A 26,991-nucleotide genomic window follows, 5' to 3' on the forward strand; every position below is an offset into this window, starting at 1 on the left:
AAACATAATTTTTAAAGAAAAAACACAAATATTTATGTAGTATGGAAACTGTAGTTTCTGAAAATGATAGTGGTCACTCATTTTGTCAATGACCTCACATATTTTTTCCACGTCTACACTCATCTGCACTGTGAATGTGTCCTATGGTGTGACATTTAAAAAGTACTAAGAAATGATATTGAATAACATTAAAAAAATACATGAAACAGAATTGTTCACATTATTAAATCATTATTTTCTTAAAATTATATTTATTTCACATAAAAGTACTAATTACAATCATTTTCACCATGAACAGATGAACTTGATTGACTTTTTCCTATGAATGTCGATACATTTTTTTCCGCCAACCTTACAAAACTGTTTGAAATTGTACCTATCTAAGAGGAGCTATTATTGGAGCTCCCCTCATGCCAAACCTGGCTTTTTTTAAAGTATATTTTGAAATTAAGGATGCTTTTCTGTTGTTTTATGTTTGTCACACTATAGGACAAAATGTCACACTGAAGGACAAAGATAGTTATTGCATGAAGTGAGTCAGAATATATGTAGTGTTTATTGTAACAGTGATAAAGGAGGACATTTGTTGGATAAGTGTTGCTTTTTCCAGGCTTTTTTTTATGATAACCCATTGTCAGTCAATAGTAATAGTACTTAACTGTGTTGAGCTAATTTGTCGACTATGAAACCACGGTGAAGTTTCACTTTGTCTATGAGTTCAAATAATAGGTGAGTGCAGATGCATGTAGGCTATACTCTGCTAGTCACAAACAGGTTTTAGTAAAGCAAGGTTTAGTGGAATCCCTGTTCCATATAGTCTTGTGTGCATGCAGATTCCTTCAAATGTGCTGCTGTGTGAAGTTGCATTGTTTGCTGTTAAAGGAAATGATAGATATTATTCTCATTGTTTTAAAGGATGTTACGCCCAAAACACACCCATGACTGATTAAGAGACATAAGAACAACCCTTTTGTGTCCAGCACCTGACAAAATCACACCATTAAATTAGTGAATGTGGACTGCCATGCCTTTAATGTCTATATGCGTTGTGCTTCTGACCATCCGTTTTTGATCGCCAAAAGAGGGACCATAATCCTCAATAGGGAAATTCCATTCTAAAACATTGCGTTACATTCATGAAGTCCACTCTATCTAAAACATCCCTACTGAAAAAATAGCAAGAAACCAATTTATGTTGGTAGCTGGTTTTAGCTGTTTTTTGCTGGTTTTCCTCCAGCTATTGCTGGTCTTTGCTGGTATAACTGGTTAGGCCACCAGGTGGACATGCTGGCGTGACCATCTAAGGAAGCTGGTCATGCTGGTGTGACCAGCCTGTCGTGTGAGATACAGCTGGTGTGAGATGGCCATGCTGGTGACCAGCCTGCCAAGGTTGACATTGTAGGCGTAAGATGGCCATGGTGGTTTGCTAGAATGACCAACATAAGCTGGCATGACCAGTAAAAACCAGCAATGTAGACCAGCAACACCAACTAAAATGACCAGCGTGAGATGGTACGACAAGCAAAACCGGCAGAATTACCATCGTAAGCTGCAGGTATGTTTTTGCAAGACTTTTGCTGGTCTATAGCTGGTTAACCATCAGGGTAGTCAAACAAGCTGGTTAACAAGCTGGTCAACCAGCAAACCACCTGAAGCTTGTCAGGCTGTTTTTTCAGCTGTTAGAGCAGTTTGAATCATACTTCACACAATTATCTACATTATATTCGTTGGTGGCAACACTGGAAGTTCCGGGCCAAGTCGGGCCACAGGGAGGTTCTTTCTGTTATAAAAAAAAAAGTTTCAGATTTATGTACTTTATAGTTGTTTTTATAACACTTCAGAACATTGTATGTCGTCTCTAAAACAGCAATAAATATTTGAATTTAAGTCATTAATAGGTGTCACACCAAAGGAAATTTCCTGTCACACCAAAGGACATTTCAGCTTTTGTGGCAGTTAATGACCATGCTAATACTAACTGAGCTGTCATTAGCAACTGACATCATGCATTTGCATAATATTACATAGTCCTGCTGTTAAAAATACACATTTGAATACAAAAATGCCATTTAGGGGTGTCACACCAAAGGACAAAAAAACTTAACAACTTCAGTGGTCTGAAAACATAGTTGAATATTTGAGCAATTCTGAGAGAAATTCTCACCGTGTTCACTGCTCCAGGGCTTCATTGGGGTCTTCAGTCACATGACCTTGAATGGGGTCTTTCAACGAAAAGTAGTTGTCCGTGATTTTGGCCAACTTAACATCAGGTTATTGCATAACACCAAAGGACATTTTTTTCTGTGACGAACTTTACAGAGTTCCTACCATTAAATGTATGTATGGGAAAAGTGATTGCCACCTAGTAAAATAGACACTTGCACAATTCTGCCAGGAGCTTTCATTAACATTTTTAAACATTATTTCCTCTATTTATACAAGTTAATATTTATATAATTATGTTGTCTACCACAAATTCTGAAAAAACTATAAATAACCCAGGTGTTAAAACAACAAATTCATGTAAAGCAAGAAAATGTTTAACCTTTTACAGTATTTTAAAATGTGAAAATGTGAAATTAATTGTGTTTTATCTTCTGTGACAGTGAAAAAGCCACGTCATGTCATCTACCCATACAAAGACAATTGTGATTACAATGTTACGGTCTAAAATCATCCATGATATCAATGAATCATTATATAGGACACGGAATGAATAATTTAATTAGTCTGTGAACCGAGCTGGTTAGAACTAGCTCGCGAACACTAGCTTAAAAAGCTAACAAGTGAATGGCATACTATTGCAATACAGCAATGTGCTACCAGGTCACTAACAGTTGAGGGACAAAACTGGTTGCACTGGTCAAGAAGATCCCCGAGCTTCGTTGCGCGCATGACGTCATTTATCTGATCAATCAGTGGACAGCACTGTTTACGTGACATTTTAGTATCGACTAGTCCCGACTAGACCCACCTCTGAAACAGGTACGAGTAGGTACTAAAAATAGTAACGGGTCCACCCTCCAATCTGCAGTGGAAATGCTCCCGGTCAGGGTAGAGTCGTACCGTGCCGTACCGTACCGTTACGAAAATGCCCAGTGGAAAAGGGGTAATACACACGTACACACACACGTACACACACACACACACACACACACACACACACACACACACACATACTCACTCACTCACTCACTCGCTCACTCACTCGCTCACACACTCTCTCACACACTCTCTCTCTCTCTCTCTCTCTCTCTCTCTCTCTCTCTCTCTCTCACCAACGGCCTGCTCATCTTCCAGGAGCTTCCGCCGCCACCACCAGGGGTATCATCATCATCCGAGCTGAACTCCAGCCTGAGCATGCTGCACATGGACAGGTGTACACACACACACACACATACTGTACACACACACACACACACACACACACACACACACACGCTCACACACACACACGGCTGAGCTCAAGCCTGAGCATGCTGCACATGGACAGGTGTGGACACGCACACACACACACACACACACACACACACACACACACACACGCTCACACACACACATGGCTGAGCTCCAGCCTGAGCATGGACAGGTGTCTGCAGAGCTTTGCTGTCTCCATGGTGATGATCAGCATCCTCACATGAGGGCTGTTCTGTAGCATGCTGACGTCCATGTGCACACACACACACACACACACACACACACACACTGCTGACGTCCATGTGCTGAAATTTTTATTCAAATAACTTCAAAAGACTTGGAGCTGCAGAAAGGAGTTTTGGTCCTATACAGACTACCTTAAAGATGAGGGGCTAGAATTAATAAAGGCCTTGGTACAAAAGCTGTTCTGCAGATGCTCAAGCCATTTTGTGGTGCAGCAGATTCTGCGTGTGGACTTTTGCACACACATACAGTACACACACGCACACACACACACACACACACACACACGCACACAACACGTGTTGGAGCTGCCTAAGTGTTTGCTCTTGTGTGGTCCCACTCTCTGGCACTGGCACTTTCCTGAAGACTGTGGCTACCCTTAAACCCTCCTCAACGCTCACTGTCTAAATGGCCGTGACCATTTCACTGCATCATTGTGAGTGTCCTCTGCTATCTGCGGTGCCGGTCATTTGAGGTGCTCTCTTGCTGTCCTGTGGTCCCAGTGTCCCGTGCTGTCCTGCAGACTGTGGCTGCCCCTGAACCTCCCTCAACACTCACCACTGCTGCCCTGTGGTCCCAGTGTCCCGTGCTGTCCTGCAGACTGTGGCTGCCCCTGAACCTCCCTCAACGCTCACCACTACTCTCTCGCTGTCCTGTGGTCCCAGTGAGTGTCCCATGCTGTCCTGAAGACTGTGGCTACCCCTGAACCAGAGGTGGAAAAGTCCAGATTCAGAAAGTAAAAGTCCTTCCACACATCTGTGCCAACCATTCATTTAAACCAGCTGATTCTGATTCTAGCACAACTCTTCAGCTAGGCAGAGCAGCTAATTAGTGAGATCACCTGTGTTAAGTGCACAGGTAGAACCAATACATGGTTGGATTTTTACTCTCTGAAGCTGGACTTTTCCACCTCTGCCCTGAACCTCCCTCAATGCTGCACCACTGCTGCTGAACGGGCCGTAACTATATTCTATTGTCTCTCAGTGTGTGAGTGTCCTCTGCTGCCTGTGGTGCTGCTGGTCATTCTTGGTGCTCTCGTCCAGCCTTGCTGTCCTGTGCTGCTGGAGCCCTACGCTGTTGTGAAGACTGCCTTGGCTGCGCCGGATGTCTGTTGGGTTTGTGCTGCTGGAGCCCTACGCTGTTGTGAAGACTGCCTTGGCTGCGCCGGATGTCTGTTGGGTTTGTGGTCCTGGATCCCTACGCTGTTGTGAAGACTGCCTTGGCTGCGCCGGATGTCTGTTGGGTTTGTGCTGCTGGGACCTGGGCCCTTGATTATTGAAACGTTGGCCAGTAGGTGACATGTAAATGAATTACATGCAAACATCTTATATTTATTTGATTCCACTTTACAAGTCAAATTACATTAGGAATCATATCTCCTGAATAATCCAGTATATTAAAGCAGTTCAGCAATCTTATCTAATGTGAATTCAGGTTCAAGGGTAGCCTGGCAAGCCAAACTTTTTTTTTTTGCGAATAGATTTCTAGGCAAGGTCTTTATTGGTAGAACTATCCAAAAGCATACAGAATCATTTGAACTATGCCCATTGATCATGCTATCTTGTGCAGTAGAAAATAAAGTGCAGACTCCTAAATGACTAATGTTCGATTTTAAAAGATTGAGCTTAGTATAGTGATAGCCAGACTAGTGAATCACTGCAGCGCCTCCAGAATGTGTAGGTAACCTATACCAATTATTTTGTAGCCTACATTCCTTAATTTCCTTGATTACGATGAGGTCTGGTCTCCACTGTGCATATAAATTCTAAGGTAAATAGCGCCGCTTAGTGGTGAGAAAATAAAAGGTGTGCAAGAGATTTAGAAGCGAAAGTAAACTAGAACGATCGGAATACCAGGAAGGAATACCTGGAAGGAAGACGAAGTCAACACCCTGCTCAACAAGTAAAGCTTTTAATATAGCCTAGCATAGGTTATGAAACATGGCCATTATCAGTTTATCTGCGAAGTGAGGCTGGTAACAAACCTACAACATGTAACACATTTCTTTTTATCGGGACATGGGTATCTTAGTATAATGGCGCAGAACAAGACGAACTAAAGGTGGGTGTTGAGCTTCTTTTATGGATAAATCATCAGCAGTGTTGCACTAACGTGTTTAAAAAGAGTGTATTTGATAAATGAGCTAGGACTGAACATTTATAACTTTTTTGTGTTTCATGACCTTGGCGTTCAGTCTTAATCATGTGCGCGTTCCACAGTAGCCTGTTGTTTGTGTATGAGGAAACCATTTAGCGCTCAGGTCAGGTGCACAGGCCTAGCCTCCATTTTAGGCTGAATAGTCTCATAGGTAGGCTATGATTTAATACTTTACTAATCACCGATAATCAGTCATTATTTGTTCTGTTGGGTATGTACATGTTAGATTAAATTAATTTAGATGATAAGCTTTATTGTAATTGTGCGGATTAGGCTACAAGCAGAGAGATCGAAAAGCAGCGTCCAGCCAGTGGTGCAGAAAAAGCAGTAGGTCTGAAATGCAGAGTAGGCTACATTTGAAAGAATAATGTAGGTCGTGCATTATGAACAGTTATGACATAGTGCACTGCAGAATAATCACTAGACAAATGTATACAGCTATATATCTGAGTGTAAGGGTGTGTGTGTATTAACAGCAGCGTTATAAGAGCTGTATGAATATGAGTATGTGCGATATGACCTCAGATATGTAGTTGACTATGGAGTATAGTCTACAGTAATGATTAGCAGTGTTAACAGCAGTGTTATAAGAGCAGTGTAGTTATGGGTATGTGTGATATGACCTCATATGACGAGCAGTATGTAAAGTACTGCAAGAGTGTGGGGGTATGTCCACCTCACCTCTGCAGTAGTAGTGTTACACTCTGCACTGGCTGTTGGTCTTCTAGTTCTTCTCATTATCCTGTTTAGTAGGTAGACCATCAGACTGTAGGCCTGTCATTTTGGTTTCATAGTAGAATATGCAATATTATGTTTGTATACAACTTATTTTGCATCAACAAACAGCAACATTATTTAGCAAATATAGAAATGATCAAAATGTACTTTGTATTGCCATGTAATGTAATGTCATTGTAATGCATATAGTGAAAATCACAACAATGCATTTGAAGTGGGATATACCAAGATATGCCCAAAAAAACATATATCTCTACACTCTAAAGCGTTCAAGGAGTTGTATGTTAGAAAGATAATGTGAGCCACAGCATTGTGGCAAATGTTAGCACAGTATTCTGATTCTTTGTTTTTAATGTAGCTTGTCATGATGAGATTCCTTTGAATGGTATGAGGAGTGGCTGAAACATGGAACAAGTCAACACAAAACAGGACGGCAGTCTAAAGGGGCAAAGGTAGGCTACTTAGCATATGATATAAATTATGTTTCTTGAAGAATTTGCATTTCTTGTTCTTTGCTAAACATCTTTCTTATAGTTTAAAGGTGTTAAAGCCACTTTAAGAGGGAAAAAGTAAAGACTTCTAACTGCCATTTTGTGGTTCTTTCATGGGAACTGTGCATAGTTCAAGCACTTGGAAATAATAGCTTCTGTTTTTGTCCAACAGATATAACGGCAATGAGCATGATCACATTGCACATTTGTGTGATCAATCAGTTTAGAAGATAAAAGAAACAGTATGGCAAAATATTAAGGATATCTCTACAACATGTCTATAGAAAATAGTTATTGTTTTTTTTTTCACCACAGCTCATTCCATCATGAGAGGCCTCCATCACCTGTGCCCACTTGTGTGTCCATGAAGAGTGACCAGTCAGAGGGTCGCTTCATATACTTCAAACATGATGATGTCACAGATGGATCAGCGTAAGTCCATGAAACAGTTCTCTACGGAGCCCAGGAGGTGTCATTTCAAATATTTGTGTATCGAGAGAATGTGCGCTCATTTTAGTATTTTTTGTTGTTGTTGTTTTTACAGCTCACTCCATCATGAGAGGCCTCCATCACCTGTGCCCACGTGTGTGTCCATGAAGAGTGACCAGTCAGAGGGTCGCTTCATAGACTTCAAAGATGGTGATGTCATGGATGGATCAAGGCAAGGCCATACAACATCAGCAGACTCCTATAATGAGCAGCTTTTGATGTGTTTACTAGGCCAAAAAACTAAGGATTGGGAGAGATTTGGGCAGGACATCCTATCCAATGACACGGTCACAGACGGCGTTATCTGCTTTGACCGTGAGGCATTGTAGAACTATGATACACAAAAGATAAGTACATTAAACCTGATACGGCATTCTTGTCGTGGGTCGGTTCCACCGCTTAACAAGCCTGTCACATAAACACCCTCAAATCAGCCCTTAGTTTCAGCATTTCTGAAATATAAGGTGCCACTGACAGCAGAATCTAAACTAGTGGACTTCTGGTGCTCTGTATGGTGGATTCCATTATCTGTTGACACACAGGTAAACTAAATCAAACAGGATGGTCTTCAGTATGTAGGATGCAGATGTTATGCGTCTTATAATGCTAACTCCAACTTCCTTTCAGTAGACAGATTTCTGGTCCAGTTCATCAAAATCTTTAGTTAGGCATTGGACAGATGTCAGTGTTTTAAACATGCTTGCATGCACAACTAATGGAAATCTATTTGTTGTTTGCTTTGCCCTAAATACTCAGTGGTCAAATGGAAGAATGCAAACCAGATGATGTCAGTGAGCAGTTTACCCAGCAGGACCTCAAGCACATATTCCAGGTTTGGATGCAGCCATATCATGCTGCACTGATATACACGTTTTGGCAAAATGACATTCACAAAGACATGTGACATTCACAATGCAGAACAATAATAATATGGTCTTATTGAAAACCTTGGTATTGTAATGCAAAGTATAACCAGATATTTATACACTAGGTACTTGAGGAGAAGATCATCAACTTTGTGAAGAAGGAGCTGAAGAGATACAAGAAGATTCAGAGTCCAGATTACCAAGAACACTTTGAGGGTAAAGAGCAGGATGAGAGTGATGCCAGAGAAGGGGCTCTCAAGATGGCACTGCACTTCCTGAGGAACATGAAGCAGAAGCACATTGCTGACAAACTGCAAGAAAGTAAGAATTTTTAATTTACTTGCATTACCCAGTGTCTTGTATTACATTTATGAATGAATGAAACCTTTATTGCCCCGAGGGGAATTTGCCTTACACTCAATGGAGCCACATTGAACATTTAGAATAGAGTAGGATAGAATAGAATACTTTTTTGATCCCGTGAGGGAAATTCGTTTCTCTGCATTTAACCCAATTTAACCGAATTAGTGAACACACACAGCACACACACAGTGAGGTGAATCACACACTAACCCAGAGCAGTGAGCTGCCTGCCCTACCAGCGGCGCTCGAGGAGCAGTGAGGGGTTAGGTGCCTTGCTCAAGGGCACTTCAGCCGTGGTGGACTGATCGGGGATCGAACCGGCAACCCTCCGGTTACAAGCTGGTGTTGGTGGCTTGATGGACATGATTATATTGTTTTATGTTTTATTTTCTTGTGAATTAGATGAATATGATGTGGTTTGTCAAACGGAGCTGAAGAGAAATCTCAAGAAAAAGTACCAGAGTGTGTTTGAAGGAATACCCAAGCAGGGGAGCTCTGCTTTGCTAGAAAAGATCTACACAGAGGTCTACATCACAGAGGGAGGAAGTGGGAAAGTAAATGAGGAGCATGAAGTCAGGCAGATTGAGTCCAAATCCAAGAGACCATCTGGACAGGAGACACCAATCAAATGCACAGACATCTTTAAGCCCTTACCTGGCCAAGACAAACCAATCAGAAGTGTCATCACGAAGGGGGTAGCTGGCATTGGCAAAACTGTCTCAGTTCAGAAATACATCCTGGACTGGGCTGAGGGGAAAGAAAACCAGGATGTCCACTTCATATTTCCACTGCCTTTAAGGGAGCTCAACAGCATGAAACACAAACAGCTCTCTTTGATGGATCTTCTTCACCACTTTTTCTCAGAAATTAAGCAGTTAACCTTTCCCAGCCAGGGGAAGTACAAAGTGTTGTTCGTCTTTGATGGTCTGGATGAGTGCCGACTCCAACTAGACTTTCAGAAAAATGAAATTTTGACTGAAGTGACAAAGGTCACTTCATTAGATGTTCTGCTGACAAATCTCATCAAGGGTAATCTGCTTCGCTCTGCTCTCCTTTGGATAACCTCTCGACCAGCAGCAGCTAATCTAATTCCTCCTGAGTGTGTCGACCGGGTCACAGAAGTACAAGGGTTCAGCGACACTCAGAAGGAGGAGTACTTCAGGAAGAGGATCAGTGATCAGAATCTTGCCAGCAAAGTCATTTCTCACATTAAATCATCAAGAAGCCTCCACATTATGTGCCACATTCCAGTGTTTTGCTGGATTGCTGCTACTGTTATTGAATTTATTCTTATGACTGAAGGAAATAAGCAAGTTCCAAAGACTTTGACAGAGATGTACACGTATTTCCTTATATTTCAAACCAAGCAGAGAAGTATGAAGTTTGAAGGAGTTTATGACACAGACCCACAGTGGAACCAGGCTAGTCTCCTTACTCTTGGAAAGTTGGCCTACGAGCAGCTGAAGAAGGGCAACCTGATCTTTTATGAAGATGACCTGAGAGAGAGTGGTATTGATGTCAGAGAGGCAGCAGTACACTGTGGCATCTGCACCCAGATCTTTCAAGAAGAGTCAGGCCTTCATCAGGAAAAGGTGTACTGCTTTGTGCATCTGAGCATCCAGGAGTACCTTGCCGCACTTCACGTTCTTCTGATGTTAATTACAGAAGGGAAAGACCTAATGTCCTCACAGACACCCCCCGGAGCAGCAAAAAAGAGAAGAGTGCATGCATCCATGAGCACCTTACAGAAGAGTGCTGTGGACAAAGCATTGGAACATGAAGATGGGCGCTTTGATCTGTTCCTCCGTTTCCTTCTTGGCCTCTCTCTGGAATCCAACCAGAGACTTTTGAGAGGTCTAATAAAGGAAGTACAACATGAAAGCAAAGAGGAAATATGCAGCTACATTAAGACAAAGATCAGGGAGATGCCATCATCAGAAAGAGTTCTCAACCTCTTCCACTGTCTGAATGAAGTCAATGATCAGTCCTTAGTGGAGGAGGTCCAGAGCTTCCTGAGTGCAGGGACACTTTCTGCAGCCAATCTCTCATCCACTCAGTGGTCAGCTCTTGTGTTTGTGCTTCTGACGTCAGAAGAAAAGCTGGATGTGTTTGATTTGAAGAAGTACAGCAGGTCTGATGAATGTCTCCTAAGGCTTCAGCCAGTAGTGGAGGAATCCCAAAAGGCTCTGTGAGTAGGATGTCAATAGCTATGGGCGGAAATGTGTGTGTGTGTGTGTGTGTGTGTGTGTGTGTGTGTGTGTGTGTGTGTGTGTGTGTGTGTGTGTGTGTGTGTGTGTGTGTGTGTGTGTGTGTGTGTGTGTGTGTGTGTGTGTGTGTGTGTGTGTGTGTGTGTGTGTGTGTGAGTAGGATGTCAATAGCTTTGGGCGGAAGGTGGATGGTAATTCAAGCTGATGTTAAGTATGAATCAGAAGCACAACAACACTAATGCACTGATGGTCTCTGTTATGATATCAAAGTCCTTTCTAGAGAGTCTGTTAACTGGTGGAAAGTTTTCCCATTTAAGGCTCAACAGTTGTGGGCTCACTGAGAGGAGCTGTGCAGGTCTGGCATCTGTCCTCACTAAAGCGTCTTCAAAACTGAAACATCTGGACCTCAACGACAACAGTATTGGAGATATTGGGGTCCAAGAACTGTGTAGTGGACTGGGTAACCCAAACTGTGCACTGGAGACACTCAGGTAAGACATTTCAGTATTCCATAATGATCAGTTTTGTGGCTTCATTTATGCAGTATGGTGCATGTGGGGATGTAGCCTCAGTAGGCTGACAAAGCTGTCTCTCTACAGCCTGTCATACTGCAGTATTGGAGAGGAAGGCTTCAGAGCTCTTGCATCAGCGCTGAGATCAAACCCCTCACACATGAGAGAGCTCCAGCTGAGTGAGAATAAAGCAGGAGACTCAGGAGTGAAGCATCTTTCTTCTTTTCTGGAGGATCCCAACTGTAAACTGGAGAAACTACAGTGAGTATCACAAGACCAAATACTGGCTTTATTTAAATGATCATGCATTTGTTTGTGTTTCTCTGTGTGTGTGTGTGTGTGTGTGTGTGTGTGTGTGTGTGTGTGTGTGTGTGTGTGTGTGTGTGTGTGTGTGTGTGTGTGTGTGTGTGTGTGTGTGTGTGTGTGTGTGTGTGGTGCATTGACTAAATTCTTTCCTTCTAGACTCTTTGACTGCAGTATCACAGGGAAGGGCTATGCTAGTCTGGCTTCAGCCCTGAGGTTAAATCCCAAATACCTCAGAGAGCTTGATCTCAGAGGAAATGAGTCAGGGAAATCTGGAGTCAAACTGCTTTTAGACCTGAAGGAGGATCCACAGTGTACACTGAGAAATGTCCAGTAAGTATATTTCTGGAAGAACAGTGGACAGTCCAGTTGCGTGTTAACGATCATCAAAGGCTTCATATGACATATTCTATGAAGCTGGTGAAACTTCAGACTGTGTGCCATTGACTGTCTTGTGGTGGAACACCTTGTGTAGAGATTCAGTCTCTACTATCCAGACATGAACATGGTATTTGAAGAGACCAGATAAGATAAGGTGCTGCAGAGAAAACTGAACCTGTGAGATTTAAAGCTGCAGCTACAGGCTAAGCAGATAAATTAGTTACACACACACACACACACACACACACACACACACACACACACACACACACACACATACACACATACACACACACACACACAAAAGAGTAGCATACATAATGCACTCTTTCTGACAACAGCATATGTAGCAGTCGTCATTTCATTATTACTCGATTGTCTGACTTGCCAAAAGTCTTTGAGTCTTTCTATGCCCACATTAGTGTTGTTCATGTCAGGTGAGATGAAAGGTGTGTTGTCCTCCTTATTTGTCCAGGTTCCTGAAGAGTAGTGCTGCTGAGGAAGCCTGTGCTGCTGTGGCTTCAGCTGTGGGTTCAAACCCCTTACTCATGACTGAGCTGGATCTGAGTAGACGCATACCAGGAGTCTTGGGAGTGACTCAGCTGTGTGCTTTACTGCAGGATCCCCACTGCACACTGCAGACATTACGGTTAGTGGATGTTGTTGCATTCACTTCACATAAAACAGCTTAGGTTAAAGGTGGTGTTGCTGATGTTGATACAAAATCAATCATCATTGTTTTCTGAATCACACCAACATAAATAGACTATTCCATGTCCTTTCTTTTGCCATATACTGTAGGAGTGCAGTTTTTTTTAAATGTACACAGTGTTTTGTGTTCAGTACAGTGAGGCTGTTTCATTGTATGATGCTCTGATGTGTATCAGTAATGATAATGCAGCTGTAGCAGCAGCTGTAAAGGGGGGTGAGCGATGAATCTGATGTGTATCAGTGATGATAATGCAGCTGTAGCAGCAGCTGTAAAGGGGGGTGAGTGATGAATCTGATGTGTATCAGTGATGATAATGCAGCTGTAGCAGCAGCTGTTAAGAGGGGTGAGTGATGAATCTCACTGATTGGAAATAAGATTTGTTTTCATGAGATGACATCACATTAAAAACTGCTGAATGTACAGTATATGCTACTTCACGTCGTTGGCTGTAGTCTTTGCAATACACACAAGAACACGCACGCGCGCGCACAAACACACACATGCAGACAGTGGCGGCACTAGAGAGTTGCCCCCCCGTGTAAAATTACGAATTACTGCGAAATACCATTTCAAGGCAGTTTTCTGAGGGACAGACATACCAACAGAGAAAACACAGAGCTGTAGCACCCCCTAGCTACCTCCTGGCACCGCCCATGAACACAGACACAAACACACACACACACACACGACGCACACATGCACACACACACACACACACACACACACACACACACACACACTCAAAGAGTATTGTAAATGTGACAGTAATGTTGATTGTCCTAAAGGAAATGAAGATGAAGTATTTCTCCTACTTCTCTCTACAGCCTGTCATACTGCAGTATTGGAGAGAAAGGCTTCAGAGCTCTTGCATCAGCACTGAGATCAAACCCCTCACACATGAGAGAGCTGCAGCTGAGTGGGAATAAAGCAGGAGACTCAGGAGTGAAGCATCTTTCTTCTCTTCTGGAGGATCCCAACTGTAAACTGGAGACACTACAGTGAGTATCACAAGACCAAATACTGAGTTGCCATCAGTGAATTTGACAGTGTGTTTTTATCTCTTTTTCTCACACGAACACACACACACACACACACACACACACACACACACACACACACACACACACACACACATACCACTGAGTTAGTCAGTTATTCTCTCTCACACTCACTTATGCAGTCACTATAGCACTATAGGAAGCACACACACACACACACACACACACACACACACACACACACACACACACACACACACACACACTCAAAGAGTATTGTAAATGTGACAGTAATGTTGATTGTCCAAAAGGAAATTAAGTATTTATCCTACTTCTCTCTACAGTCTGGTTGACTGCAGTATTGGAGAGGAAGGCTTCACAGCTCTTGCATCAGCACTGAGATCAAACCCCTCACACATGAGAGAGCTGCAGCTGAGTGGGAATAAAGCAGGAGACTCAGGAGTGAAGCATCTTTCTTCTCTTCTGGAGGATCCCAACTGTAAACTGGAGAAACTACAGTGAGTATCACAAGACCAAATACTGAGTTGCTATCAGTAAATTTGACAGTGTGTTTTATCTCTTTTTCTCACACGAACTCACACACACACACACACACACACACACACACACACACACACACACACACACACACACACACACACACACACACACACACACACACACACACACACACACACACACACACCACTGAGTCAGTCAGTTATTCTCTCTCACACTCACTTATGCAGTCACTATAGCACTATAGGAAGCACACACCAGTGTTGTGCACGTTCACACTTTTCAGTAACTAGTTCAAAGTTCAGTTCACACACGTGCAAAGTGAACTGTTCACGTTCATAGTTCACCATTTTTAATTTTGAACTAGTTCAAGTTCAGTTCATTTGAATGGAAATCTGTTTCTGACCGCGGAATGTATACAGCCACCTGTTCTCATCTAATTTAGAATGTCCATAAATTGGGCTTTGTTTCGCAGATACCGACGCCTAATAAATGCAGCCACGCATTTATTAATAATTAATACTAATAAATGAGTCAGCTGTGCATGCCTGACAGTGGAAGAGTGTAGGCTAGTTTTTCCACCGGGTGTATGGAGGATCTATAGCCTTGCTGCATTACATGCAGCGATGGAACTGATCAGTGACATAGGCTGGCTATTGTAGGGCTCTTTGAACACACGTTATACATCCCTCGATCACTGACAAGTGCAGAATTTTTCTGCGATTGCATTCACATACTGTAGCAGCGGTTCTATTATGTGTATGCCTACAATGCATCATGCGTAAGGTGATCATGGGTAGTCTAATGTAGCCTACGGCAACGTAGTGCAAAGCTGTAGTTTAGGAGTGGCGCCTGTGGGCAGTGAGTGTGACAACAAAATGCTGTTTCTAAAATGCCAGCAGATAGTGTCACAAAGTCACATAGTGATTTCTCAGGACAAAAAAAATTCTGTAACGTTTAATTGGACCTCAACAGTGAAGTTCGTCGTTCATGTGACATAGTCTGAGCGAATTCACGTTCAAATTCATTATTTACAAATGTGTTGCGTTCAGTTCAACGTTCACAGAAAAATGAACGTGTTCTATGAACGCGTTCTTTTGAACTCGTTCATGCACAACACTGGCACACACACACACACACACACACACACACACACACACACACACACACACACACACACTGGTGTTGCTGATGTTGTTGCAAAATCAGTCATCATTGTTTTCTTAATCACACCAACATTAAACTGGAGATATCTGAAAATAGACTATTCTATGTCCTGTCTTTTCCCATATAGAAGTGCAGTTTTGTGAAATGTACGCAGTGTTGTGTGTTCACTATAGTGAGGCTGATTCATTGTAAGATGCTCTGATGTGTATAAGTAATGATAATGCAGCTAGCAGCAGCTGTAAAAGGGAGTGAGTGATGAATCTGATGTGTATCAGTGATGATAATGCAGCTGTAGCAGCAGCTGTAAAGGGGGGTGAGTGATGAATCTCACTGAATGGAAATAACAATTAAGATTTGTTTCATGAGATGACATCACATTTCAAAAACTGCTGAATGTACAGTATATGCTACTTCATGTCCTGGCAGTAGTCTTTGCAACACACACAAGAACACGCAGGCGCGCACACAAACACACACATGCAGACAGTGGCGGCGGCACTAGAGAGTTGCCCTCTGACGGCTGCAGGCTGCAGACTGCAGGCCGTTCTTCCTGCTTGCATGCTCTGTGTCTTTCCCTCCTTGCAGGTAAATTTGCTGGCGTGGGCGTGGCCGTTCTCGTTAAGCTACTAATACACAGGTGTATAAAGGACACTGTGTGCACCCCTGTGGGGAGGCTGGGCTGCTTTTAGGACTTTTGGAGAGCTGCCGTCGTGTCCTTTGCTTTTGCACTCATACAGTCACATCTCTGCACACATTCACTACTTGCACCTTTGCCGACATACTGATACTCATTACTGACGAAGATTGTTTCTATTTATTATTTAATAAATAAGTCGGTCGTCGTTTGGTTTGTCCTCCTTTTGTTTGGTTATGGCCTTTTGAGCCAGGCCGTAACATGGCCAGGCCAGTCACTCAGTCACTCTCTCATTTATTCAATCACTTACACAGACACACACACAGAGAGAGAGAGAGAGAGAGAGAGAGAGAGAGAGAAAGTATTGTAAATTTGACTGTAATGATTGTCCAAAAGGAAATGCAGATGAAGTATTTCTCCTACTTATCTCTACAGCCTGGTTAACTGTAGTATTGGAGAGGAAGGCTTCAGAGCTCTTGCATCAGCACTGAGATCAAACCCCTCACACATGAGAGAGCTGCAGCTGAGTTATAATATAGCAGGAGACTCAGGAGTGAAGCATCTTTCTTCTCTTCTGGAGGATCCCAACTGTAAACTGGAGAAACTACAGTGAGTATCACAAGACCAAATACTGAGTTGCTATCAGTGAATTTGACAGTGTGTTTTATCTCTTTTTCTCACTCAAAGACAAACACATCACTGAGTCAGTCAGTCACTCTCTCAGTCACGTACACTATCACTCACCCTATAACATGAGACACACACACACACACACACACACACACACACACACACACACACACACCCACCTCTGACTCAATCAATCTCTCCTTCATTTAGTCACTCACTAACACACAATTGCAACACACACACATACACACACACACACACACACACACATACACACCATTGATTCACTCACTCAGTCACTCCTTTATTTAGTCACTCACACACACACACACACACACACACACACACACACACACACACAGACACACACACAGACACATACACACACACTCAAACACAAACACAAACACAAACACAAACACAAACACACCACTAACTCACTCACTCACTCACTCTCTCCTTCATTTAGTCATTCACTAACACACAATCACAAGACATACAAACAAGCAAACAAACACACACACACAAATCACTAACACACAATCACAAGACATACAAACAAACAAACACACACACACAAATCACTAACACACAATCACAAGACATACAAACAAACAAACACACACACACACAAATCACTAACACACAATCACAAGACATACAAACATTACATTAATACACAGGATTTGATGTTAAAATCCCTTGTGCCAAAATCCAAGGCAAAAACACATTAAGAAGCCCCTGTCCAAAATTAACTTAAAGAAGCAGGCTGGCCCCGGCCGTGGCGCGACTGGCTGGGGCACCTGCACCATACGCCGGCGACCCGGGTTTGATTCCCGCCCCGTTGTCCTTTCCGGATCCCACCCCAACTCTCTCTCCCACTCGCTTCCTGTCATTCTCTCTACTGTCCTGTCCAAATAAAGGCATAAAAAGCCCAAAAAAATAATCTTAAAAAAAAAAAAAAAAGAAGAAGCAGGCTAACTCTAATCTGTTAACCAATGGTCACAAACGGGCAATTCCATATCAGTTGGAACAGGTCCGACACCATGGTCCTCAGTTTTTCCTGATTTTTGGTGCACATGTTCCTCCATGTCTCATTAGAAGAAAACCTAAATTTTAGCTTGTTATCTTGTTTGGTTTCTGAGATATGGCTCTTCAAATGTGGATAGACGCATCCTAAAAAAAGGCTGAAAATTCCTGTATTTAATGAGCACCACTTTTTTTTAAACCCCTCTCCTCTCTTAAGGCTACCATATTATTTTCTAAAAATTTGAACACTGGGGCAGTACCCTGTGTTGTTGTCCAAAATCACAAAGGAATTACAGTCCTTCCCACCATTGGAGACTTATTCATCGAAACAAACCCATATTTGTTTTGAAAGCAATGAAAAAAAAACTGTTTTTGTTCTCTTATGGTCATGAATGGCTAACACTCACAGTTAGGGGTGCAACGGATCATCATTGATCCGTGATCCGTTCGGATCAGTATCTTCGGTTCGGCACACACATGATCCGCGGATTGATTTATAATAATTATTAATAATAATGTCCGTGTGTTCTTTTGAAGTAACATGCGTGTCCAGCAGGCATGCTTCTAGTCCCTCCCTGCTCTGCTCCCCTAGCCTGCCTGCGTGTCTTTTCTGCTCTCACACACGTTATTAGCGGTCATGCCAACCAGCAATACATGGCTGCTAGTTTAAGTGCTGATGTGGCTGCATAGCAGCAACACAATAATAGCCTAATATCAAGTTCGTTTGTGCACACTTACATCTCAAGTTTGTTGCGCACCTACCTATGCTATGATATTTAGGTAATTTAGGCTTAGCCTACTGTTGGGTTCAATGTCAGCAATAAGCTACGCAACATTGGCTAACTTGTACATCTGGAGATAGCTTGTGCTCACTAAAATCATAAAGGAGCATTGCAAGACACTCATCTCTTTTATGATCCCAGAAAGATTTTATTCGACTTGTTAGTTTTATTAACATGTATTTTATCTAATGAAATATCCTTGTCGTCATGCACTATATCCAACTTATTTTCTCAAGAATAAAACCGTGAGACTGAAGCCTAATTACCCTCACGTATTTCTTAAAGCGACAGGGACTCAATTACACACACCTCCTATGCGCACTCCTCCACACCACATTAAAGATAGTTAAATCAGTAGGCCTACACAAATGACTAAACATTTGTAGCTACTAGTAAATATGCAGATTGTGTGTGGAGGGTCAAGCAGAATCTTGGATGGCCAGCATTGGCCACTGGTGTGAATCACACAATATTCAATATAAGGTGATTAAACACCAAATCAACTAAAATTGTAAAAAAGCATCGAAAAAGTCATTCTTGACTTAGTATCGGTATCGAAACAATAATTTTGGTATCGTGACAACACTAGCCTACTTTAAACACATGCTGAAAGTGCTTGAGCCACGTTACAACATCCCGTCAAAGACAAAACTATGTTAATTTGTCTTGTCTTGTCTTTTTTTTTTTTTTTGCTGATCCGAAAAATGATCCGATCCGTGACTCTTGATCCGAGGAACGATCCGAACCGTGACTTTTTCGATCCGTTGCACCCCTACTCACAGTTTTAAAACTCTACATATATATAGTCCATGAGTAAGAGAACATGTTGACAAAAAATTGAGAATGTTAGTTTTCGTATTTCGAGGCTATGAGCCTTCAAAGTTGGCCAAAATGGCGTTTTTTCCTAAAAATGCCACTTTTATTGCCTTTTTCCAAGGACAAGATGAAATGCAAATCCAACATTTCTTTTTTTCTGCAATAGTGTGGCACTTTGTAGATCATGTGAATGTGGTAGATCCAACCTGTCCATTTTAATATCCCCACAGCACATGTCTGAAGTTAGAAAAAATGAAAAAAATGGCTGAAGGAGGTGTTGGTTTGATTTGTATGAACCTCTTAGAAGGACAATATGGGGTGTAAACCCATTTTGTCTTTTTGAGGGATCAGCATGCCATCCTGTAAACAGGATAAAAATCTTATATCCCGTTTTTACTCTTTATTGATCCCTTAGAATATGTCCAAAAGTTGTCATAAATGAAAAAAGGCGACTAAATTGGGCTTAAATGGCCAAGTGGATCAAGTCACACAAGGCTAAAAATGAAATATAAGACAGAAGAGATACTGAGGGAGAACACTGTGAAATGTATAACCCCTGCTATGATGGCCTTTGAACCCACTGTGTCCTTAACTGAGGTTCATTCTTATTAAACAAATTTCTTCTGCATGAAGCATATTGTCTCCTGGTTGCTGTTGGAGTTACCGTTGGATGCAGCATGCATTGTGATTTGTTCTAATGGTATCCCTGGACAATTAACCCGAGATCCACTTAGATAAACATAACCCTAGGACCAGTGAAAATCCTACACTTTTTGGTCATCCATATCCATCCATAAGTTAAACCCTAAGGGGGGATTTTTTTTGTCACACAAAGTGGGTACCAATCAACTCCAAATGGTCTGAAACATACTCCTACACAATATCTCAAACCATGATTTTGGCCTCAACACTTATAGACCGTGAGCCAGGGCCTCAAATTATGGAAACCGTTACCGAAAAGGTGGCAAAGGCTACCATACCTTTCCTGAAAGCTTGGAATCTCAGCTTTCCAGTGATTTATGATGGCCATCTGACAAGAGTAGCTGTTTTGAGTTATGACACATAATGTAAACTATAGGTTGAAGAAATAATGCGTATAAATCAAGCAGAACACTGACCAATCTGATCATGATATTGGACATATAGGAATATTTTATATTGTTATGTTTGGTATCATTTTAAAGGGGAGACTCTGGGCTTTCATTTAAATCATTTAGTGAACATTTTGGATAAGTACAGCCAACCCTGGAGCTCTTCAAACCTTTAATCACACACATTTTCCTGCCATTTCCGCCTAGGTCATCTTTTGTCTTTTAATCCTGTGGCACCAGGGAGCATCAGAGAAACAAAATCCAAACACTGAAATACTGGCATGACCCTAAGGGTTCAGAAAATGTATCATTTACCCGTATTTACTGATTTGGAGGGGGTGATTTTCAGTCTTATATCAGATATGCCGTTTTTTCAAAGACAGAAACAGTAGTGTACTATTATCCCTAGGCTAATTTGTTGATACTGTATGTCGAGTTGAAAGTCTGAGGTAAATGTTTTTTTAAAAAGTTGTTATTCTGCATTTTTAGATAGTTCAAAAGGTCCTTGATACATATTTTATACAATTTTAATACATATTTACATTAAAAAAATGAATGCCTTGTTCTCAGGCAAGAAAATACTGGTAAATAGGGTACTTTTTTTTTTTTTTTTAAATATATCACCACAAAACTTTCCCAGTTTATCACAAAGATTAAGACAAGTATTGCTTGTATTGCAGGTTTTTTTAAAGGTAATGACTAAATATGCAAATGAGGATTAATTTCTGAAATAGGCTAGCCAATTTTTGCCTGAGATAGGGGACCAATCACAGAACAGGGGGGAAAGCAAGACGATGATCAGCTATGCACAGATGCATTTGATAGACATCCGTGATGCCCAATGAACGGATCTGGGCATTTTTTCAAATACAAAAAAATTAACGTCTGGTTGCCAGACCAAGTCTCATTTGAGAAGTGGTAGGTGCTAGCCAGGCTAAAAATAGGCGCTAATTTGGAGAAATGTTCAAACTTGACATGTATATATTGAGAGAGAATATGGCCCTTAGGAAGAGGATAATCAGTCTTGAAAAACCAACCGTTGGCGTTGGAGCTTCATGACAGGTTGTTGCAAAACAAATCCATCGAGATGTGAAGCATCTCAATTACGACCAGCCATGGTGACCTCTACCAACAGAGTTGGACTCCGATTCCTCTGTGCCTTCTTCTGTGAAGTCATTGCTATCTTGTCTTTTACCAAGCACTGATGAGAAGGAACAACGACTAAGAGACTCATTTGGCATGGATCTACTGTAGTGTATGCCATATCTCATGGCAAAGTGAAGACTTCCAAGCATATCCTTTTGACTTATGCTGTGAAGTCGCTTACTGGTAATGTCAATCTCATCAGAATATTACTAATACTAATAGATTTAGTCATTGTGTACCCTACAGTATGCTAGAGGAAATTGACATCTCATTATGCGTGCACAAGCTAGGACAGGATGGTGGGGTTACTCCAGACCAAGTGAAGCCATATGTGCCCACAGCTCTAGCCTGGGACAATATTGACAGGCTGAAAGAGCCACTTACAGGCCGTGGAACATCCCATAGGGTCAATGGTATAGCAGTGCAGCCTCGGATGTTAAGTCCTAGGTGTGGTCCTCCAACTAGATCCTATGTTGAGGTCAAGACAGATATCTGTGCTGATGCTTTGAAGAACTCCTTATGGTTGCAGACTGCACTCTGTCACAAATCAAAGCGTCCCTAGCTGGACAGGTTACAACATCTTAGCATCAAACTCTGTGGATGTTATTCCCAGTGTTTTCAGCTATCTGCCAACCATCAATGCCCCGGCCAGACTGATGGGAACTGTTCATGAGCTTCTCCTTCAAAGTAAAAAACAACTTCCTTACGCATTAGCATGTCAGTTGCCTTTTATCAGGCTCTCTACTGTAAAGTTACAGAAATTCTGTGGGCACATAGAGACAGGTTTCCCAACATTGTGCCAAGACTTGGAGTCTTCCACACCATCTGTATGTTCTTGGGAGTGATTGGGAAGTGCTTCCAGGCTGCAGGCCTAAGGAATATGCATTGAATCTGGAGCTGTGGCCGAGGGATCTGCAAGTGGTGTTAGTATAGATCTCTGAGATTCCATAAAATCATGTATGAATCCCTCCCTAAGCTAGTCTGGAATCAGTTTCACCAGTGGCTCACAAATGACCATCCTGATGCCCACGGTCTCCTAGATATCCTGCCCCTAGACTTGAGTGTCTTTTCTGAGGTTATATCATCAACCACTGTAGAAGTATCACTTGACTGTACAGTCTTCAGAAAGGTCCATCAGTACTTCTGTGAATTCCTGCAGCATCTCAGGTCTCAGCAAGGTCTACTGGCCAGCTTTTGGATGTCATATATTGACATGGTGGAGGTTGTGAGGGCATCATGTGAAGGAAACTGGGCATTGCACATGGCTAGCATTCGATCAATCATCCCCTGGACCTTTGCCTATGATAATCTGAATTATGCAAGGTCACTCACTGCTTACTACTCAGAGATGAGCCACATTGAACATGAGAAATCAGATCTTTACATCTTCTCTAGGCTTTTCGGCCTAGCTGAGTGCAACAAACACATTTGGCAGGGTTCTGATTGACCAGGCCCTAGAGGGACACTCAGACAGCTTGAGGCACAAAAGGGTTCAGCTTGAAGGCCCAGCAGCTGTCTCAAGATATTGCATTTCTGCTGAGTACAAAAGCACTTACCTGTCTATATTGAAAAGTTCCCTGGGACTCCAACAAAGTGACTATTCTCACAAGGACCTTGGACAAAGCAGAATTGGCAAAGATGAACACATTACAAGCACTGTGGATCTCATGGATTCTAGTTGGATAAGTCCATTTGCAGGTGGCGAGTCCCTCATTTCTCTGTCTACTGGAAGTACAGCACCAGCAGATGTTACTGAAGACCTCCTGAATGCACACACCATTGGCAATAATGCCTACAGAACCTTCTCTGCTAAGCGTGTTGAGAATAATCCTCCTGCAAAGCAGTTCCATGCACCACTCTCCAAGATGAAACTGAACACGTTCTCCTAAATGCAGGGAAAGGCAAAGACATGCACAACTGGGAATAAAGAAGATATCCTCAAAGCTGATAATCGAATATTTGCTCAGATGGTAGCCTACTGACTGCACAGAGTAGACAGCTCACCTGTGTAATAGATGGCATGGCACTTGTTCAGAAGTTGAACGGTGATGGCAAGACATTTGCTGATATTGCAGACTATGCCTTGTCCGCTGTGCAAGCTGAAGCAAGTTACAGCACCCGTGTTGACATTGTTTTTTATGTACACTATATTGCCAAAAGTATTCGCTCACCTGCCTTGACTCACATACGAGTTGAAGTCAGGACTCTGTGCAGGCCAGTCAAGTTCATCCACACCAAACTCTGCCATCCATACTTTTATGGACCTTGCTTTGTGCACTGGTGCAGTCATGTTGGAACAGGAAGGGGCCACCCCCGAGCAGGGCTTGGTCCCTTAGTTCCAGTGAAAGGAACCCTGAATGCTTCAGAATTAACTAAGAGATTTTGGACAATTCCATGCTCCCAACTTTGTGGGATGTTTGGGGATGGCCACTTCCTGTTCCAACATGACTGGCCTGGACAGAGTCCTGACCTCAACCCAATAGAAAACCTTTGGGATGAATTAGAGCGGATCCTGAGAACCAGACGCCTCGTCCAACCACAGTGTGTGACCTCACAAATGCGCTTCTGAAAGAATGGTCAAAAAATCCCATAAACACACTCCTAAACCTTCCCAGAAGAGTTGAAGCTGTTATAGCTGCAGAGTCGACCGATGTCATAATAAACCCTATGGATTAAGGATGGGATGTGACTGAAGTTCATATGTAAGTCAAGGTAGGTGAGCAAATACTTTGGGCAATATAGTGTATATAATGAGCCTTCTATCAAACACTTGGAGAGAGTGGCCAGAGGTGCAGACTCCGGCACAGAGGTCAAACAGATCACTGCATGGCACAGTTCAACAATGTAAGAAATTCCTACAAAGCAACAAAACAAACCTTGCTACCTTCTTGCTCAAGGATTGGGGCAAAGAACAGTCTAGAACAAGATTTTTCGGTGAAAAGGTTCTGCACACTACAACCAAAGATTACAAGGTGACCCAACAGGGAGTGCACAAGGTAGCAGACCTGTCGTCCACTCATAAAGAGGCTGAAACCTGTATGCTACTCCATGCTTGCCATGCTTCAAGGACTGATCACAAACCTGTCATCCTTGTGACACTGATGTCTTGGTGATAAGCATGGCTACCAGTGACACACTCACATGTGGCCTGTTCCTGAGGACAGGGACAAAGAATCGCACCAGCTACATAAACATCTCACAACTCACTTGTGGTCTGGGTTCACAGGTGTGTCAGGCTTTGCCTGGTTTACACGTATACACAGGCTGCGACACTGTAAGTGCATTTTCTGGCTGTGGTAAAGTGTCAGCCCTAAAACTTCTTCAGAAGAATGAAAACTGCTGTGAGACCTTTCAGAAGGTTGGGGCAGACTGGCAATGACACCTGAGTTGTATGCAGCCTTACAGGAGTTCACATGTCAAATGTACAGCTCCAAGTCCATAATCAGGCATTTACCTCCATGCTCAGATTCTCTCAGGAAGCACGGTCTCAGAGCTAACCATCAAGGTGCTATCTGGAGAAGATGCATCGAGAACAACCCTGAAGTTCCTTCCCCAGTTGAGCATGGGTGTTCTAGAGTGGACCAAGATGGTGACTTGCAGCTCTCCATAGACTGGTTCAATGTCTCCATTGGTCCACAAGCAGTACTTGAGTTGCTGTCCTGCTCATGCAAGAGGGACTGTGTCACTCCATCATGTCAGTGTGTTGCCAACAACTTTCCCTGCACTGACCTATGGCGTGCAAAAACCCGAAGGATGACTTTGCTGAACAATCGTATTCCTCTGATGAGGATTCCGACGAGGAGTTTGATTAGTGTTGTGGCCTTGAATGATGCAATCTGTGCGAAAATGTCATAAAATGTCATTGACCATGCCTAAAGGTCATGACCTTGACCTTTTACAGTAATGGCAATGTCATAATTGCGTTTACCACATCTCAAAATATAGGAATCCATGTCTCATTTGTTAATTGTTATGTTTTCTGCTTAATTTATAATATTATTTCCTCAAACGCCATGTCTGATATAAGACTGAAAATCACCCCCTCCAAATCAGATAGTATGGGTAAATTATACATTTCCTGAATCCTTAGGGTCATGCCAGTATTTCAGTGTTTGGATTGTGTTTCTCTGATGCTCCCTGGTGCCACAGGATTAAAAGACAAAACATGACTTAGGCGGAAATGGCAGGAAAATGTGTGTGATTAAAGGTTTGAAGAGCTCCAGGGTTGGCTGTACTTATCCAAAATGTTCACAAAAGGATTTAAATGAAAGCCCAGAGTCTCCCCTTTAAAATGATACCAAACATAACAAAATAAAATATTCCTATATGTCCAATATCATGATCAGATTGGTCAGTGTTCTCCTTGATTTATACGCATTATTTCTTCAACCTATAGTTTACATTATGTGTCATAACTGAAAACAGCTACTCTTGTCAGATGGCCATCATACATCACTGGAAAGCTGAGATTCCAAGCTTTCAGGAAAGGTATGGTAGCCTTTGCCACCTTTTCGGTAACGACCAACCCCTCTGGCTCACGGACTATTAAGCAAATTTCTGTTTTTTGTTTTTTCCCATTCGTTTCAATGGGAAATAGTTTTTTGCAAACAACTCTTGAACGGAAGGTCGTAGACTCAATCTGATTTGCTCCATCAGACATAATTCGACCATGAGGATCAAGCAAGAAGTGAATGTTTATTTCTATGACCTTCCGTTCTCTAGATATAGCCTTTTTAAAGTTTATTTCCTGTTTTAAACCAACTTCCGGTTATCACAGGATATTAGGGACACAGTCGGTTCAAAGGCCATCGTAACAGGGTTAAACATTTCACAGTGTTCTCCCTCAATATCTCATCTGTCTTACATTACATTTGTAGCCTTGTGTGACTTGATCCACTTGGCCATTTAAGCCCCTCAATTTAGTTGCCTTTTTCATTTTTTACAACTTTTGGACATATTTAAAGGGATCACTAAAGAGTAAAAATGGGATACAACATTTTTATCCTATTTACAGGATGGCATTCTGATCCCTCAAACAGAAAAAAATGGGTTTACACCCCATATTGTCCTTCTAAGAGGTTCATACAACACCTCCTTCAGCCAAGACTATTTTTCATTTTTTCTAACTTCAGACATGTGCTGTGGGGATATTAAAATGGACAGGTTGGATCTACCACATTCACATGATCTGCAAAGTGCCACACTATTGCAGAAAAAATGAAATGTTGGATTTACATTTCATCTTGTCCTTGGAAAAAGGCAATAAAAGTGGCATTTTTAGGAAAAAACGCCATTTTGGC

The 26,991-nt window shown here is 42.2% G+C and overlaps 1 protein-coding gene and 1 pseudogene across 1 annotated transcript in view; both read left to right on the forward strand.

The window, feature by feature from the left end:
- Positions 1-26,991, forward strand: part of LOC134059640 (uncharacterized) — a 301,237-nt gene that overhangs the window by 19,740 nt on the left and 254,506 nt on the right. The window contains exons 5-8 of the mRNA XM_062516082.1: positions 11,571-11,744; positions 13,704-13,877; positions 14,222-14,395; positions 16,633-16,806. Coding sequence (XP_062372066.1) covers positions 11,571-11,744; positions 13,704-13,877; positions 14,222-14,395; positions 16,633-16,806 — 696 coding nt within the window. The remainder of the gene's footprint in view (positions 1-11,570; positions 11,745-13,703; positions 13,878-14,221; positions 14,396-16,632; positions 16,807-26,991) is intronic.
- On the forward strand, positions 7,910-10,079 carry LOC134059796 (NLR family CARD domain-containing protein 3-like; annotated as a pseudogene).

The sequence above is a fragment of the Sardina pilchardus genome, chromosome 16 (genome assembly GCF_963854185.1).
Source record: "Sardina pilchardus chromosome 16, fSarPil1.1, whole genome shotgun sequence".
In the NCBI taxonomy this organism is placed as follows: Eukaryota; Metazoa; Chordata; class Actinopteri; order Clupeiformes; family Clupeidae; genus Sardina; species Sardina pilchardus.